The sequence below is a fragment of the Argiope bruennichi genome, chromosome 11, assembly GCF_947563725.1.
Source record: "Argiope bruennichi chromosome 11, qqArgBrue1.1, whole genome shotgun sequence".
NCBI classification, from domain to species: Eukaryota; Metazoa; Arthropoda; class Arachnida; order Araneae; family Araneidae; genus Argiope; species Argiope bruennichi.
In genome coordinates, this window is record NC_079161.1 from 1813138 (window position 1) to 1830993 (window position 17856).

The 17856-nt window shown below is 35.3% G+C and overlaps 1 protein-coding gene across 4 annotated transcripts in view; it reads left to right on the plus strand.

Moving 5' to 3' along the window:
- Window positions 1-17856, plus strand: part of LOC129957341 (U4/U6 small nuclear ribonucleoprotein Prp31-like) — a 47965-nt gene that overhangs the window by 16356 nt on the left and 13753 nt on the right. For all 4 annotated transcript variants that reach the window (XM_056069614.1, XM_056069615.1, XM_056069616.1 and 1 more), the window contains exon 9: window positions 15911-16068. In XM_056069614.1, coding sequence (XP_055925589.1) covers window positions 15911-16068 — 158 coding nt within the window. The remainder of the gene's footprint in view (window positions 1-15910; window positions 16069-17856) is intronic.

The window sequence follows — 17856 nt, forward strand, 5'->3', positions numbered from 1 at the left end:
TATTTGATTCATTAGATCGCGAACTACAAATTCATATTGGCGTGAAACAAGGAGAATCTTGGTATGTGCCACCAGATTTGGCCAGGCATTGCGATATTTATGTATCGTCAAAATTCAAAAACGATTGTTATGTATTTTCACGACCACAAGTTGTAAACCATTCTCAAAAATATCGTCAAGAATACAGACCACAAAAAGCATTCGTAGCGAAGTTAAAACTCCGAAATGTGTAATTTGTAAATCTAATGAAAATCATTCTCTGAATGTATGTCCTGTGTTCAAAAATATACTTGTTAATGAGAGACTTGAAGTCGTTAAAATTAAGCAATTATGTTTTAATTGTTTAAATCACCATAAAATTGCTAACTGTTATTCAAAATCCAATTGTTCCATTGCAGAAAACGACATCACACTCTTTTGCACCTGGGAAATACTCAAAGCGAAAATGAAACTCGATCGCAGAAAGCTAACGCGGGATTGAATCCAAGGTCAAATGTATTCGTTCTGCGAATTGAAAATCCCAGTAATAATTCTTCGCAACTGACGAATGAATCACCTGCGAACAATACGTATTCATTCACTGCTACCAACTTAAATGTAAACAAAATGGTTTTATTAAATACTGCAAATGTGATGATACAGAATAATGTAGGAATGTTTACGAGTGCACGTGCGTTACTGGATGTCGGTAGTATGAGTCGAAATTTCATTTCAAAACGGTTAGCCGATAAACTGAATTTGAAAAAAGAAAAACGAAACATGTCGTTTCTGGACTAAATCAATCATCTTCTGTTATTAATTGGATCGTAAAAACGAAAATTTCGAACGTTAGCGGAAGCTTTGAAAAGGGATTGAGGTAGTACCACATATAACAGATTGTATCCCTTCCAAACAATTTGACATTGATACGCTAGAATTAGATAGTTTCAATTTAGCGGATGTGAGATTCAATGAACCTGGAGAGGTGGATATTTTATTAGGTGCCCAAATATTCTATGAACTTTTAAGATCGGGTCAAATTAGGTTTCCGGGAGCAGACATTGTTTTTCAAAATACTGTGTTTGGGTTTGTTGCTACCGAAAGTGTTCCAATCGAAAACGAAACTACTGTTCATTGTGGGTTGATAATAGAAGATTTGGATGCAAATGTAGGGAAATTTTGGGAAATTGAAGATGTTGAGGGACATTGGGAGATGATGAGGGATTGAGGGAGGGAAATTACAAAATGATGAGAGTTTAATATGTAAAGATCATTTCATAAAAACACATTTCAGAAATGACGATGGAAGCTATGTTGTTAAAATGCCGTTTAAAATAACACCCCCCCCCCCCATGTTTAGGCGAGTCAAAACACATTGCTACTAAAAGATTTAAATCATTTTGGCAACGTTTGTGAGATAACCAGACTATATGCAACTATACAGCGAATTTTTAACTGAGTATGAGAATTTGGGGCATATGCAGGCAACTTGCGAAACTCCAAGGTATATTATGCCTCATCATGGCGTTTTTAGGCCAGAAAGTAGTTCGGTAAATATCATAATCTAAGTCTGTTAATAGACATTTAGCAGACGATTCCTTTTCAGACATTTTATAACTGCTACCATTTTTATTTTGTTAAAATATTATTAAAAAGTAAAAGCAAAGGATTTTTTCTTTGATAAACATATTTTGTTAATATTATTTCGTTTATTTTTTGTATAATAGCTGATGATCAATTGTAAACCTACTGGAATCTGGCAATATTTGTAAGATACGTTTTTGGTGCGTGGCTTAACACGCATTGCCAAATTTACTTTAAATTTAAGTATTAAAACATTTTTATTTAATGAAAACTGCCAGCCATGTAGATAAAAAAATAAATTTTAATTACAAATTAAATTAGCAAATATAGATCATGATACATTGGCCGTAATTCCATCGACCAGCACGAGGCAGAAGTTCGGAGCAAGCCGGCGAAGCCAGGAAGTGAGTCACTCGTATTGGTTGGAAAGCAAAGTTCATCCCCATAGGTATGAGTGATGTTTGTCGCCATCTGGCTAAACAAACAGTCATTTATCGCCTGTTTGGCCGCTGCACACTCCCTCCACAGTCTCATTGGAAATGGACATAACGACGTGGGGGTCGAACTTGTCGCCCTGTGCGAGTTGTTTGTCTTGCTGGAACGACTATGGATGTCTCAGCTGGAAGTGTTTTAGTACACTTAGTAGTGGAACTTGCTTCTTGCTTGGCTGGTGGTACACTGGAACACTCAGGAGGAATTATAAAAGCAGGTTTCAGACGGTTTATAGAAATGGTATGGGAAGCTCCCTTGATCTCGAGATCAAACGTTTTCTGTCGCCTGACAAGAACTTTTTACGATCCATCATATGGTGCTTGTAGGGGTTTACGTACACTGTCATGTCTCACAAATACATGTCAGCACACGTTGAGGTGAGAATGCACAAAAATTGTTCTTTGGCCATGACAGGACGTAGAAACTGGTCTCATCGTTGCAAAATGACGTTTTAAGTCCTCCACGAGCTGCTTGGGTGATGCGTCTCCAGTTGTTGGATCGAAAAATTATCCTGGTAGTCGCAGAGACTTGCCATATACCAGCTCAGCTGTCGTCACTTGTAGATCCTCTTTGAAGACGGACCGGAATCCGAGTAACAAGGTGGGCAGTACTGCAGACCACTGATCTGTGTTGTAGGCTTTCAAAGTTGCCTTTAATGGGCGGTGGAACTCTTCGATCAGGCCATTGGCCTGAGGATGATAAGGAGAAGATCTTATCCTTTTAATTCCTAGTAGTTGAGAGAGAGCACGGAACAAATCACTCTCAAACTGTCTGCCTTGGTCAGTAGTAATTCTTACAGGACAACCAAATCTGGCTATCCAGTGCTTAAAAAAATTTTGTACTACTGTCTGTGCTGTCATGTCTGGAATTGGTACGGCTTCTGGCCATCTCGTGAACTTATCTATCATTGTTAAACAGTAATAGTTTCCTTCAGAAGGAGGTAGAGGGCCTACAAGGTCCAGGTGCACATGTTCGAACCTCTGTGATTGGTCTACAAATTTTCCTACTGGGGTTTTAGTTTGGCGAATTACCTTCGATTTTTGACACGGGATGCAATGCTTAGCCCAATTGTTGCAGTCTTTTCGAATGGAAGGCCAAATAAAACGCGATCGAGTTAATTTTGAAGTGCTGCGAATGCTAGGATGTAGTGATGCAAAAATTTGTTCGATTCCGGAATGTAAGGTCAAGCTGTACCTGTTGATACATCACAATAAATGGGCGTTTCACAATTTGGAAACGCCCATTCTTTTAAATTGTAATGTTTCAGAATTATCGATTAATTTTTTTAATTCAGAATCAATTTGTTGCGCTTGTGCAATTTCGTTATAATCTATGGGATTTGGCATGTTTATAGCGTTTATCCTCGAAAGTGCATCTGCTAATATATTCTCAGAGCCCTTTATGTGGTGAATATCGGTAGTAAATTGGGATATAAAGTCTAATTGTCTAGCCTGTCTCGGAGAGCATTTGTCCAAGCGTTGTTGGAAAGTGTAAGTTAACGGCTTATGATCCGTAAACAAAGAGAAATTTCTAGCTTCAAGCATATGCCTAAAGTGTTTGATGGCAGCATAAGCTGCTAATAACTCTCTGTCGTAAGCGCTATAGTTTCTTTCTGCTGGGGAGAGTTTCCGAGAAAAGAATGCGAGTGGTTGCAATTCTTCATCTACTAATTGGGACAATATCCCTCCGATTGCAAAGTCTGAAGCGTCGACTTGTAAAATTAATGTGGCATCTGGTTTTGGATGTGCCAATAAAACAGCATTTGCAATTAATTGTTTACAATTTTGGAATTCTTCTTCCGCTTTATCTGACCAGTCCAATTTCGTTTTATCATTCTTTTTTGCGCCTTTTAAATATGAAGTTAAATGTACCTGATGTTTTGCTATGTTCGGTAAAAATCTACGGAAAAAATTTTAAAAACCTAAAAATCTTTGAAGATCTTTAATTGTTTTTGGTTGTGGATACTTGAGAATTGGTTCAACTTTATGGGATAAAGGTTTAGTCCCCGAACTAGTAATTAAATGACCTAAGAAAGGAATTTCTGAGACGCCAAATATGCATTTTGAAACATTTATGGTTAGACCATATGTGTTTAATCTCTCCAGTACGATTCGTAAAAGAGCTTTATGCTCTTCTTGACTGGAACTAAATATTAAAATATCATTCAAATAGACATAGCAAAATTTAATATCTCCCAGGATTTCATTCATGAATCGCTGAAAAGTTTGTGCTGCCCCACATAGTCCAAAATTTAAGAATGGGAATTCAAACAGTCCAAATGGTGTACAAACTGCGGTTTTTTGTATATGATCCGGATGCACTGGTATATGAAAATAAGCGCGGACTATATCAAGTTTCGAAAAAATATTTTTCCCTTGGAGTGCATTGGAAAAATCCTGGATATGGGGTAACGGTCCGGTACAGTACAGGCATTCAATCTCCTATAGTCGCCCACAGGACGAATGCTGCCTGAGCTTTTGGAAACGACATGAAGGGGAGATGACCAAGGTGATTTTGATGGCCGGCATATGCCTTGGTCCATCATGAACTGAAACTCTTTTTTTGACGGCGTCATACATTTCTGGATTTAGTCTTCTAGGTTTACTATGGAAAGGCGGACCGGTTGTTTCAATAAAATGCATCGTATTATGTTTAACAGGTTTTACACCAAATGTTAATTCTGGGAATTCTTCCAAAATTTTATGGTATATTGATTCACCAGAAATAAGTTTTAGAGACGCATAATCTTTTGATTTTGAAATTATTCCGGGTTGGGTAAATTTAGTAACATTATCAATAAGTTTGCGTCCTTTGAGATCTATTAATAGGTCAAAGGTTTGTAAAATATCCGCCCCTGTTATGGGAACAGGCACATTAGCAATTAAAAATTTCCATGGGAAATTTTGCCTGAGACCTAAGTCCACATTTAATAATTTAGATTCATAAGTATAAATTTTGGAGTTGTTAGCTGCAAAAAGTTGCAGAGAATCAGGCTTTAGATTTTTTTGATTTTTGTTGAGTGGTATACACGAAACATCAGAGCCAGAATCTATCAAAAATTTTAAATGTGATCTCTTATCAAAAACATGCAACCGATACGATTGCGCGGCTGCCGCCGATGTATGTTGATCGACAGCCGCTATTGCGAGTTTCCCTGATCCGCGTTAGTTGAGTACGAACACGGCGATCGGCACTTCTTGGCCTTTTCTCCGAAACACGAATGATAATAACAATATTTTCTCCCACGATCACCGGAACGCCCGCGAGAAAAACTGCGCTGTCTGTTTTTCCGATGGAACGGGCCTCTGCTTCTGTCGCGGGAAAGCCGTTGTACCTGCTTACTTAAAGCGGCGATTTCGCTTCGGAGTGCAGTAAACTCATCCAGAGTGGAAGCTTTTCGCATGGCAATACTTTCCGCGCCTCGGCTGACGGCAAAGATGCTATTATCTGTTGAGGAAATACGGACCTCGACAATTTTGTCAGCCATGTTGGCCAAATTGTCCAGGGGTTCAGAACTTATTGATAAAATTGCCTGCATTTCTGACGGCAGTCTTTGCAGCCACAAAGTTTTGAGAAAATCGTCTTTTATGCCTGTGCCACCACCGAGTTCGCGCATCTTTCGGAGTAACTGCGATGGTTTATCGGCGCCTAAATGCAGTTCTGAAAGCAGTCGACGGATCTGTTCATTTTCCGAAGCGGAAAATTCGGCTATAAGTCGAGCTTTTAACGCATCATATTTGTTGGTGTCGTGGGGTGCGAGTAAAATATCAGCCACCGCTGTTAAAAGTTTCCGGATCAATAGACGCAATCAAATGATTGTATTTTGTAAGGTCTTTAGTTATTTTAGCTAGAACGAAATTGCTTTCTACTTGGATGAACCACAATTTTATATATTTCCACCACAGCGGCGGTATTTTCACCGAAAGATGGGACACCTGCGACTCTGTTGGAGCGTCAGCATTGACAGTTTTGAGTATTAAGCATTTTTGGTTACTCGATGTGGGAAACTGATAATTTTTACAATATTTACGAGTATCAGAAAAAGTTATGATTATTTAAAAATACATTTTTTTTTAAAAAAAATTTAGGAGTTAAGAATCATAATAATAAACATGGTAGCCAAAACGAAAGTAATACGAAATTAATACTTCGAATACGAAAAATAACACAAAAATTAATGCTGAATATAAATAAAGATTTCTTCGCCAAAATAATGAGGAAATGAAATATTGACCAATCGCAGAGAAATGAAAAGAAAATTCGAACACATACCTGGTCCTTTATGCATTACCTCTCGGCACAATAATCTCAAATAATCCATAATGGGTGGTATGTACGAAAAATAATTGAAGAGCTCAGTTACTAAAATCTGATTTGAGCATATTTTAGAAATTTTGAGGCTGGATTTCGCAAGTTTTAGAAAAGTAAAAAAAGAAAGTACCGGGTCACCAGTTTGGTGCGTGGTTTAATTCGCATTGCCAAATTTACTTTAAATCGAGGCAGAAGTTCGGAGCAAGCCGGCGAAGCCAGGAAGTGAGTCACTCGTATTCGTTGGAGAGCAAAGTTCATCTCCATAGGTATGAGTGATGCTTGTCGCCATCTGGCGAAACAGTCATTTATCGCCTGTTTGGCCGCTGCACGTTGTTATGTTGAAAGAATAAACAAGCCGATGGAATTCTAAATTGCTTGGAGTATTATTTTAGTTTTAAGAATTTGAGAGGCTCTGCAAGCTATAGTTTGAAGCTTAAGAAAACGGGTAGTTTTTTTAGAAAACATGCAAAATTGTGGCGACCCGGATGTGATTTAAGAAAAAGGTCAGTAAATTAAACTTTCGTTTTTCGTTGCTTTCGGTTTCGATTATGGAAGATCTGATGAAAAGACGTAATCCAGTCAGGGCGAATTTTATAAAACATCATAATGCAGTAATAACGGCGTTGAATGAAGAAAATTTAAATCGTGATGATATTGAAATAAAACTTTGTTCTTTAGAAAGAGTTGCTACTATTTTGGCAGAATTTGATGACAACGTATGTAAAGCATTAGTAGCTGCTAAATCTGAAGAATAGGAAGAAGAGTATTAAAAAATAGAAGAATATCGCGAAAAATTAGATGCTGCGCGGATTCGTGTAAAAACATGTTTAGAAAAACTCTTCTACATCCGAAGCGCCGGAATCAGTTAATGTAGAGAAAGCTAAATTAAAACTTCCCGAAATAGAATTAATTAAGTTTGGCGGTGAAGTTAAAAATTGGCTTAGCTTTTGGAGCCAGTTTGACAGAATTCACGAGGACGTTACCATCGGCGATGAAGTAAAATTTCAATATCTTATACAGAGTACAATAATAGGCAGTAGAGCGCGGGAAATAGTTGATAGTTATCTGCCGACTGCAAAAAATTATGCTAAAGTTGTTGACAGCCTGAAGGCTAGATTTGGCCGTGAAGAACTTCTTGTTGAATACTATGTAAGAGAACTACTTTCAAAAAATGCTGTTAATATGAAATCAAAATTGAATACAATGCAACTCTTATGATAAATTAGTCATATTTAAGGTCACTAGAGTCTATTGGAGTAACTACCGAAAAATATGCTGCTATGCTTTTCCCGCTAATGGAATCTTGCATTCCTGAAAATTTATTGAGAGCATGGCTACGAAATCCAGTGATAAATAAAGTAAACGATACAAATTCTTATGGCGATAAATTGTCGCAATTGCTATTATTTCTCCGAGCGGAAGTTGAAGGGGAAGAGAGGATTTTGATGGCAAAATCAGGCTTCAATTCCATAGAAACTCGAAGCGGTAAAAAATATCGAGAATTCGGTATTCCTGTTCCCACGGCTAATGATTTGGCTTATGAAGCAAAATATTTGGAAGAAAACAAGATATTTTAAAGAAGAATAAGGCCTGCTTTGCCTGTTTAAAGGTTGGACACGTTTCTAAAAAATGTGAATCTAATGTTCAATGTATGCTTTGTCAGCGAAGACATTGGACAATTATGTGTCCTGAAAAGTTCAATAACGCCAAACCTAACGCTGCAGAATGTCCCAGCACTGATGGAAATATAGTGTTATCAAATCAAAGTGAACCGGAAATTCTTTTGCAAACACCTTTAGTATTAATTGAGATGGGTGGAAGAAGCGAAGTGGTAAGAGCATTATTCGATACAGGATCGCAAAGATCATATATTTTGAAATCTACTGTAAATCAAATGAAAATAACCACAGAACGAAGCCAAAATTTAACGCATGTAGTATTTGGCGGCGCTAATTCCAAGAAGAAACATAATTGTTACGAACTGTCAGTGAGCAATTTGAAGAAAAATTATTTTTGTAAGATACAAATTTTGGACCAGGATATTATTTGTGGTTATATTCCTAGCATACAAAAGGGTCCATGGGTCAAGGAGCTACAGAATAAAGGTATCCAATTCACTGATGTTGGGAAAAGCTCGATGCCTATAAAGTTGTTGATAGGAGCTGATTATGCTGGAAATCTCTTCACAGGAAATATATGCCCCTTGTCATCTGGTTTGATTACTGTCGAAACCTATTTGGGTTGGAGTGTAATGGGAAAATCAAAGGCTGTTTTCAACAAAAACTCCTCTATATCTTTTTTTATACAAAGTAATGACATTTCAGACCTTTGGAGACTAGAAACTCTAGGTATAATGGACCCATGTGAAACTGACAATTTAAAAGAGTTACAAAGTAAAGCTTTTGATTATTTTTCCAGAAATGTAAAAATTGACGGGGATAGAAGATATGAGGTCAAACTTCCCTGGATGCGCAGTCAAGATGAACTACCTACAAATAGAGACATTACTGGGAATAGGCGCGTTTCTACTAGCATGAAGTTGTTAAAGTGGAATCAATTCGAGTGTTATGATGCTGTCTTTGAAGAATGGAAGAAAGAAGGTATTATAGAAGATTCTGATGAGGGTCCTGGACACTACCTACCTCATCGAGGAGTATTTAAACATGATTCCACCACCAAAGTGCGGCCAGTTTTTGACGCTTCATGCAAGTCAAGAGGTAACTCACATTGAATGATTGTTTGATGAAAGGTCCAAATTTTATAGAGACAATCGATACCTTCAGTACTTATGAAATTTCGGGAGAAAACTTTTGGTGTTGTATCAGACATCAAAAAGGCGTTTCTTCAAATATCTGTTGCTGGAGGAGATAGAAAATATTTGAAATTTCTGTGGTGGAAAATGAGAGCAGAGATGCGACTAAACTTTATCAGCATGCCAGAGTAGTTTTTGGCCTGAATTGCAGCCCCTTTCTGTTGAATGCTGTCATCCACCACCATTTGGACCAGTATTTATCTTCTCCTTATCATGATACTGCTGTGAAGTTAAAGAAATCATTTTATGTCGATAATTGTATGACATCTGTAGATTCAGAGCAGGAGCTGCAACACTTTATCGAAGATTCAACAAAGCTGATGGCACAAGCCAAGTTTGACCTTAGAGGTTGGGAATACATAGGAGAGGCAATTTCATTAAAAGATCCCAAACCAACTCCTGTTTTAGGACTTTTGTGGGAAAAATCAAAAGGTGTGCCTTTTTGTGATAATTCTTTACTGGAAATGCCTCCCGATGCAATTACTAGACGTGTGATTTTATCTAATGCCAATTTTGATCCGATTGGCTTTACTTGTCCAGTCTCTTTGAAACCTAAAATATTATTGCAAGAGAGTTGGCGATTGAAACAAAGCTAGGATTCGGAAGTAACAACGGATATAAAGGAAAAATTTCTTAAATGGATAGAAGATATTAAAATGTTACATCTTGTGAAAATTCCAAGAAAAATTTTTAGCAGCAGTGTTTCTTCCTTGAGCTTCCACGTATTTTGCGATGCTAGCGGCATTTCATATGCAGCAGTTGTATTCATCCGATGCCAATCAATCCATGGAACCTCTGTACAGTTACCAGCTGTTAAATCTAGAATAGCTTCATTAAAATCCATTGCTATACCGAGACTGGAATTGCTTGTCTGTTACATTGGTGCAAGGCTCTTAAAATTTGTAAATGAGAGTTTAAATATTGTAAATGTGAAAATACAGTTTTGAACCGACTCTACCACAGCTCTTCAAGGGATCAGATGGGACGAAACTTGGGAGTGTTTTTGTCCGCAATCGAGTGAATGAAATTGGGAAGCTATCAAATATAGACGACTGGGGACATGTTCCGGGACCATTAAACCCCGCCGATTTGCCCTCTCGTGGATGCTCCATTTTGAAGCTTCCGAGTTCTAAATGGTGGGAAGGACCCAAATGGTTACTCTTACGTGAGGATTTGTGGCCTGAATCGAATCGCCATTTTAATGAAGAGATTGTCTGTAGAAAAATGTGGCAAATTAATTAGTCTTGTAAACAATTCTCTTGTTACTGCAAGTCTTCTCTCGGTTTTCCAGCTGCGCCAAAATCATTAAAATTTTGGGTTGGATTTCAACATTTCAGCATAATTCTAAGACCGAAAAGGAATGCAGAATGGAGGGATGTTTGACTACATCTGAAATAAATGAAGCAGAAAAAAGGATTATTAGGATGATTCAAGAATCTTTCACCGAAGAATCAGAGGTTTGAAGACCCTCAATGTCTTTAGAGATGAGGAGAGTATTTTAAGGATTAAAACAAAATTAACTGAGAAGGACGGCTTGCGAAATTTTAGATACCCCATTCTTCTTCCTGGAAAACATAGGTTAGTAGAGCTTCTTGTCAGAGAGGCTCATATGGAAAACTCTCATGCTGGGGTGCAGATTCTATTATCGAAATTGCGAGAAAATTTCTGGATTATAAATGGAAGAAGAACCGTTCATAGAGAAATTAACAAATGCTTAAGAGGCAAGAGATACAATTCCAGGAACTTAGAGATCCAACCTATCGGTTTGCCTCAGGACAGAGTAGAAGAATCAGATGCATTTGAAATGAGCGGCGTAGATTTAGCTGGACCACTTACGCTTAAGGGAGGCGAAAAATGTTGGATAGTTCTTTTCACGTATGCAGTGTCTCGAGTAATATACCTCGAACTGACACTGTCACTTGATAATAGATCCTTCCTCCTTTGCCTTCGGCGGTTCATAGCTAGACGAGGCCGACCAAAGGTTATTTACAGCGATAATGGCACTAACTTTGTAGGCCCTGAAAATTTTCTTCAAAAACTGGATTGGGATGTGATTGAAAGAGAAACTTCTATTCAAAGAATAACATGGAAATTCATACCACCCTCTGCACCCTGGTGAGGTGGATTTTGGGAACGCATTGTATTAATGGTGAAAAAACTTCTTAGACGTGTTTTAGAGAATGCCTGCTTGTACTATGAAGAGTTAGTTATTATCTTATGTGATTGTGAGGCGGTCATTAACTCCATACCTCTTACGTATTTATCTAAAGATTCCAATGATCTCATTCCACTCACTCCATCAATGTTTATACAAGATATACCGTCGGTGGGAGTGCCCGATTTAGATCAACTCGACACTACCGATGTTAAAAGGCGTCTGAAATATCGACTAAATCTTAGACAACACTTAAGAAACAGATTTCGCCGTGAATATTTAGGCATATTATTAAAACCACGGAAGAAAAGCAATTATTATGAAGTAATACCTGGAGAAATTGTCTTAATTGAAGAGGATTCAAAGAAAAGATTAATGTGGCCAATGGCTAAAACTTTTGATGTTTATCCAGGTAAAGATTAAAACGTTAGAGTAGTGCGATTGAAAACACCAAGTGGTGAGATTGTACGTCCTGTTCGTCGGATTTAACCTCTTGAGATAAAGTGTACAGAAGATGAAAGCCCTCTTAGTGAAAAGCCTCTTACAACAAGAAGAGGTAGAACTGTAAAAGTGCCTTCAAGATTTCTGAGGACTTGAACAATGCAAATTATATTGTATCCAATGCTTATTTGCTGTTTGATTATTAACGAATAATCAAAGGTGGGAGTGTTCGGCAAATATCGTAATCTAAATCCGTTAAAAGACAATTAGTTTTTAGCATGAGCATAAAAGCTTTAGTATGAGCATTAGTTAGTAGTTTGAAGCTTAAGAAAACGGGTAGTTTTCTAGAACGCATGCAAAAGTAGTACTACAAAATTACGCGTTGTTTTTAACGCATCAGAGGCAACGTCATCTGGACAATCGCTTAATAATAATTTGTATTCAGGATCTGTTGTCCAAGATGATTTGTTCGCTATTTTGTTGAGGTTTCGAAAACATTCTGTTGTTTTTACCGCCGATATAAAAAAGATGTATCGTCAAATTTGGATACATCCAGATCAGTGTGATTTACAATGCATTTTATTGAAGGATTTAGAGGAAGAGAAATTACGCGCATTTAAGTTGCTCACTGTTACCTACGCAACCAAATGCGCTCCTTACTTGCCGACCAGGGTACTAAAGCAAATATGCTGTGATGAGCAGAACAATTATCCATTAGCCGCTGCTGCTGGCAAGGATTTTTACGTCGATGATATACTCGGTGGTACCGAGGATTTATCTTCTGCCATTGAACTGTTCAGTTAATGAAGATCAGTTAATATATTTGTTAAAATCAGCTGGTATGGAGCTTCACAAGTGGAGCTCAAATAATCCTGGTTTGTTACAAAAAGTTCCAACGTCGAACCGAGAATACAATTTCGATAACCCTAATTCAGCAACTTTAAAAACTTTGGGATTACAATTCAATCCTGAACAGAATACATTTAGTTTTAGTATTCAAAAAATTGTGAATCCTGCAACAAAAAGAACAATGCTAGTGGACATATCCAGATTGTTTGATGTTCTTGCAGAAATTGTGGATTTTGAGAATTGATCGGGACGATGAAGTTCCCTAACACTTAAATAGAGAGTGGGAAAAATTTAGTTCTGAACTGAGTCAATTGAAAAATTTTAATGTAGAACGTCATGTGTTATGTTCTGAGGCTCTGAAAGTAGACCTGATAGGCTTCGGAGATGCTTCGAAAAATGCATACGGTTGTGCCGTCTACACCAGGTCTTTATCAAGGTCTGGCGAGGTAAATTTGTGACTCTTATGCAGCAAATCTCGAGTTGTTCCCATCAAAGAAATTGATATCCCACGTTTGGAGCTGTGTGCAGCGGATCTGCTTTCCAAGCTTACCGTTAAGGTTCTGTCATCCTTGCAACTAGACATTCATGGAGTACATTTGTACTCGGACTCCACAGTGGTGTTTGTTTGGATCAAAAATCCACCTACATCGTTGAAAACTTTTGTTGCTAATCGAGTCAGTAGGGTTCAAGAGTCTATTAAGGACTTCCAATGGCATTATGTAAATACTGCTGAGAATCCTGCTGACTTGATATCACGAGGAGTTTTTCTTTCAAAGATCCGACAGTTGGACATTTGGTGGAATGGACTATCTTTTCTTTCATCTAGTAGCTGGCCAAACTTCAATGACGATCCTGGTATGTCAGATGGTGAATATCTTCTTGATGTGAAAGGAACTGCAAAGAACTCAGAATAAGGATCCTATGATTAACCTTTCCAGTTGTAATAATCCCAGATTTTTACAGTGTCTATTAGAAATAAGTAACAATTATAGTAAAATTGTTCGTGTTTTAAATTATGTTTTCAGGTTTGTCAAGAACCTAAAAGGAGCAGTGAAGACAACAGGTCCACTGAATGCTGAGGAGTTGAACTATGCAGAGACATTTTTAATTAAAAATGTCCAAATCCAAGAGTTTGCTAAAGACGTCATTAGTCTCCAAAAACATCATGTGTGTCTCCTGGTAGTAAATTAAAAACTTTGAATCCTTTCTTGGATTCTAAAGAATTGTTAAGAGTTGGGGGACGGTTGGGTAATAGTAATTTTAGTTTTAATAAAAAGCATCAGATAATTTCGCCAAAAGATCATAGATTAACTCTAATTATAATAGAACATTTTCATAATATATAATAACATGTTGTTGCTTCTTCTTTGCTCTATCTTGTTTTAGCCTCTAAATGGACGTAATAGCTGCAGAAAAATCGTTCATTAATGTATCATTTGTTTCAAAGCCCAATCAATTGCGCCTACTCAAATAATGGGCAATTTGCCCAAGGAAACAGTGTCTCCAGATTTTGCTTTTAATTGTGCTGGAGCCGATTTCTGTGGGCCATTTTATATTAAGAATAAGGCTCAGCGTAAAGGTGCTTTACAGAAAATTTATTTTTGTATGTTTTTGTTTTAAAGCTGTTCATATAGAAATTGTTTCAGAATTGACTTCTGATTTCTTTATAGTGATTTTAAAAAGATTCATGGCTTGAAGAGGTAAATGTGCGAAACTATTTTCAGATAATGCTAAGAATTTTGTAGGAGCTAATAAAGAAATTAAAAAACTTCATGAAATGGTTAGAAAACCAGATGAAAAGCTGGCAGGCTATTTAGCTGCAGAAGGTATTGAGTGGAAATTTATTCCACCAAGATCCCCACACTTTGGCGGTCTTTGGGAGGCAGCTATAAAGTCATTTAAATACCATCTAAAAAGAGTTGTTAAGGGGATAAACTTAACTTACGAAGAGTTCTTAATGGTAATTCTGCAAATTTTGAATTCTCATGTCAGCTAACGAGGACGATTTTGAGGTTCTTACTCCCGCACATTTCTTAGTAAATAGGTCTTTAACCTCTTTAAATGAGCCTGATTTGACAAATTTAAAGGAGAGTCATATCAAGAGATGGCAAAAGGTAACTAGACTTGTACAATGTATGTGGAAATTTTGGCATTGTAATTATTTAAATCAATTACAACAGAGATCTAAATGGATGTTTGACAAAAATAATGTAAAATTAGGAGATTTAGTGTTATTAATCGAAGACAATTTGCCTTGTTATAAATGGGCTATGGGTAGTACAGTTAAAATTTATTATGGTGATAAGAAAATTCGTTTTGTTAAGATTAAAACGCAGTCTAGTACTTGTAAAAGAGTCATTTCTAAAATTTGTGTATTGCCTATGGAACATAATTAATTTGTAATATTTAATTTTTTTTTTATTTGTAAGTTTTGAATTGTTATTTCTTAAGGATATTCATTATTATGTTTCTTGTGTGTTTTTTATAGATTTGTGTAAAAGTTGTAAAATTGTTTATGTTATTGAACATTGTAATCTTTTGAAACCCTGGGGTTTCAAGGTGGGGAGTATGTTACAGCTTCACGACAATAGATGGCGTATCTGTCGAGTAAAAAGTTTTTTTTTTTTGTATCTTAATGTTGAGTGTGTAAGAACGATTCTGTGACCTAGACGTGGCATCCGATTGTGAGAGGTGTCCTAATCTGTAACAGTCTACCTAAAGGGGCACAAAAAATGTGCCCGAAAATAAAATGGTGTTCACCAGAAAGAAATGAGTTTTATTTGAAGAGAATTACAGCTTCTAACATGCCTGTTATAAAATATTGAGATGTTCTGTGACTTTTTTTGTGGTGGGTCTAGATTTACATATCTTACATTAAGTTATTTGTTTTTGCATCATTTTATTCCTAATAGATGATATTTTAATTTTGGCTCTTTTTATCTAAATTCTGAGCGGGAGATTATTCTTGAATTCATTTGAAGTTACAAAAAGCATCTTTTTGAAAAAATTATATATATATATATTACATTTGAAATTAGAATTTTTCACATAAAAAAAACTAGGATTAGAATTGGATTTTTATTTACAGTACAAGAATAATTTCATCTCCTCTCACTTTTTAAAAAAATTTGTAAATATAAACATTGAAAAAAAAATTTGTTTTAAGTATGTTCTGTATCATTATTAGGAAACAATAGAAACCATTTTATAATGGGAAATATATTGTGTCTCTGTTCTTGAATCCATTGAATAATAGAATATTTCTAATGGGTTATCTGTTTCATCAGGTGTTGCTGGAGGGCTGAGTCATTTGGCTAAAATGCCTGCTTGCAACATTCAAGTCCTTGGGTCTCAGCGTCGCACTTTGGCTGGATTTTCGACTACTGCAATTATGCCTCATACAGGATTTGTTTACTCTAGTGATATAGTGCAGAATACTCCAGCTGTGAGTTTGTATTTTACTTACTGTGATGTCAAATTCAAATTACTCTATTTTTTAAATTTTATGCTCATAATTGGGATAGCTAGAAAATAAATTTAAAAAAAAGGCCATCATTTACATGTTTTTTCTTTTTGTTTCATCCTGAATTAGCTACTTCCTGAAATTCATATTTAAGTGATAATTCTATTCAACATGAGTGAATTACATCATTCTTAATCATTAAATATAGGGTTTAAATATTTTTTTTATTTAGAATTATTCCAATGTTAAATTCATTAATTTCGTAGCATTTTTGTTGATTTTTGTTATTTAAAATAATAAATTGTTCCATTTTTTTTAAAAAAAATTGTGAAAATCAAATGAAAGATTTAGAAAATTATTACCGTAATTTTCTTTTCATGTTTATAATATTTAAATATTAAGTAAATGTAAAATCTCTTTTATATATATATATATATATATATATATATTATATTTTTTAAATTTTAAATAAAAGAATAGTTTCTGAGCTTGCAGTCTTTATGTTGCAATAGAATCCAATTATAAATATGTCATTGCATGTAAATGCATATATTTGTATTTTTTAAAATCAAACCTGGTACAACTATTACTTTATAAATTAATTTTTTAAAAATCTGCTGTGCCTTAATATCTTAATCGCTGCAGAAGCAGTAAAAATCTGAAAAAAGCTAAATCTGGAACAATTATTTCTCAAATTAATAAAAAGAAAATGTCATACCTTAGTATCATAATTTCTGTAGAAGTGGGAATCTGGAATCATAATAAAAAGCTAAATTCTGCAATATTCTAAAATATTTTCAAATGCTATTACTTTTTAGAAATTTGTAGAATTACGTATCTAAATATATTTCTGTGGCATTTTGGAGTAACCTAGAGCATTATGCTATGCCATAGAACATCATTATCTTTGAATTCTTGATCAGTCTAGAAATTTTAAGTGTTTGAATAACATTTTGAAGAATTCCTCCTGTTGTAGAGAGGATCTTGAAAGTTCTTTTTCAATGTAATAGGAATCATAGTGTCCTTATTCAGCTTGGACTGAAAATTAATAAGTTAAGATTGAAGTGAAAGGTATAAAATCATAGAGCTGATATATAAATGTAGGGAGCTAGTTGTATGTTTCTTATCAAAATAAGTGCACCCAACATGAATCACATGACTTAGGGAGAATCTGAGTAAGAATATCTTTTTTGGTGACATATCGCAAATCTTGACTACTCAAAATCTGTCTTGCAGTCTTTTGCTTCCCGGCATTGGGTGCAGTCGATTTTTATTTCCTAAAAAGTTTATTTATTAATTTTTTTGTTTTGAGATTATCATTCTACTAAGCAAACTGATTTCGAAAATAATTTTTCTTTTTCATAACATCAATAGCTGAAATTGTTGATTTAAATCATGTTTAGTTTTTTACTTTGATTTTTCTTTTGTTGCATTAATTAAAAGTGGTTATTTTTCTTCTTTAAGTAAACATTTTATTTCTTTTTATTTACCTAAAAACGTGTTTTAATTTTACATTACATATTCAAATACTTGTATCATTATCTCAAACAGATAAAAGAAACTTTTATAAAAACAGATTATAAAAGTGATCTAAGTTTTTTTTTCTTGAATATTTAAAAACATGCCTTTGTATTTATAATTATTTTTCTTTCTAAAAATTAAATTTTAATCCAAAAATTAGGAGAATAAATATTTATTTTTACATAAGTGGAAAAGATATTAATTGAAACTGTTATATTATTTTGAAATAATTTAGAAAGATAATAATTT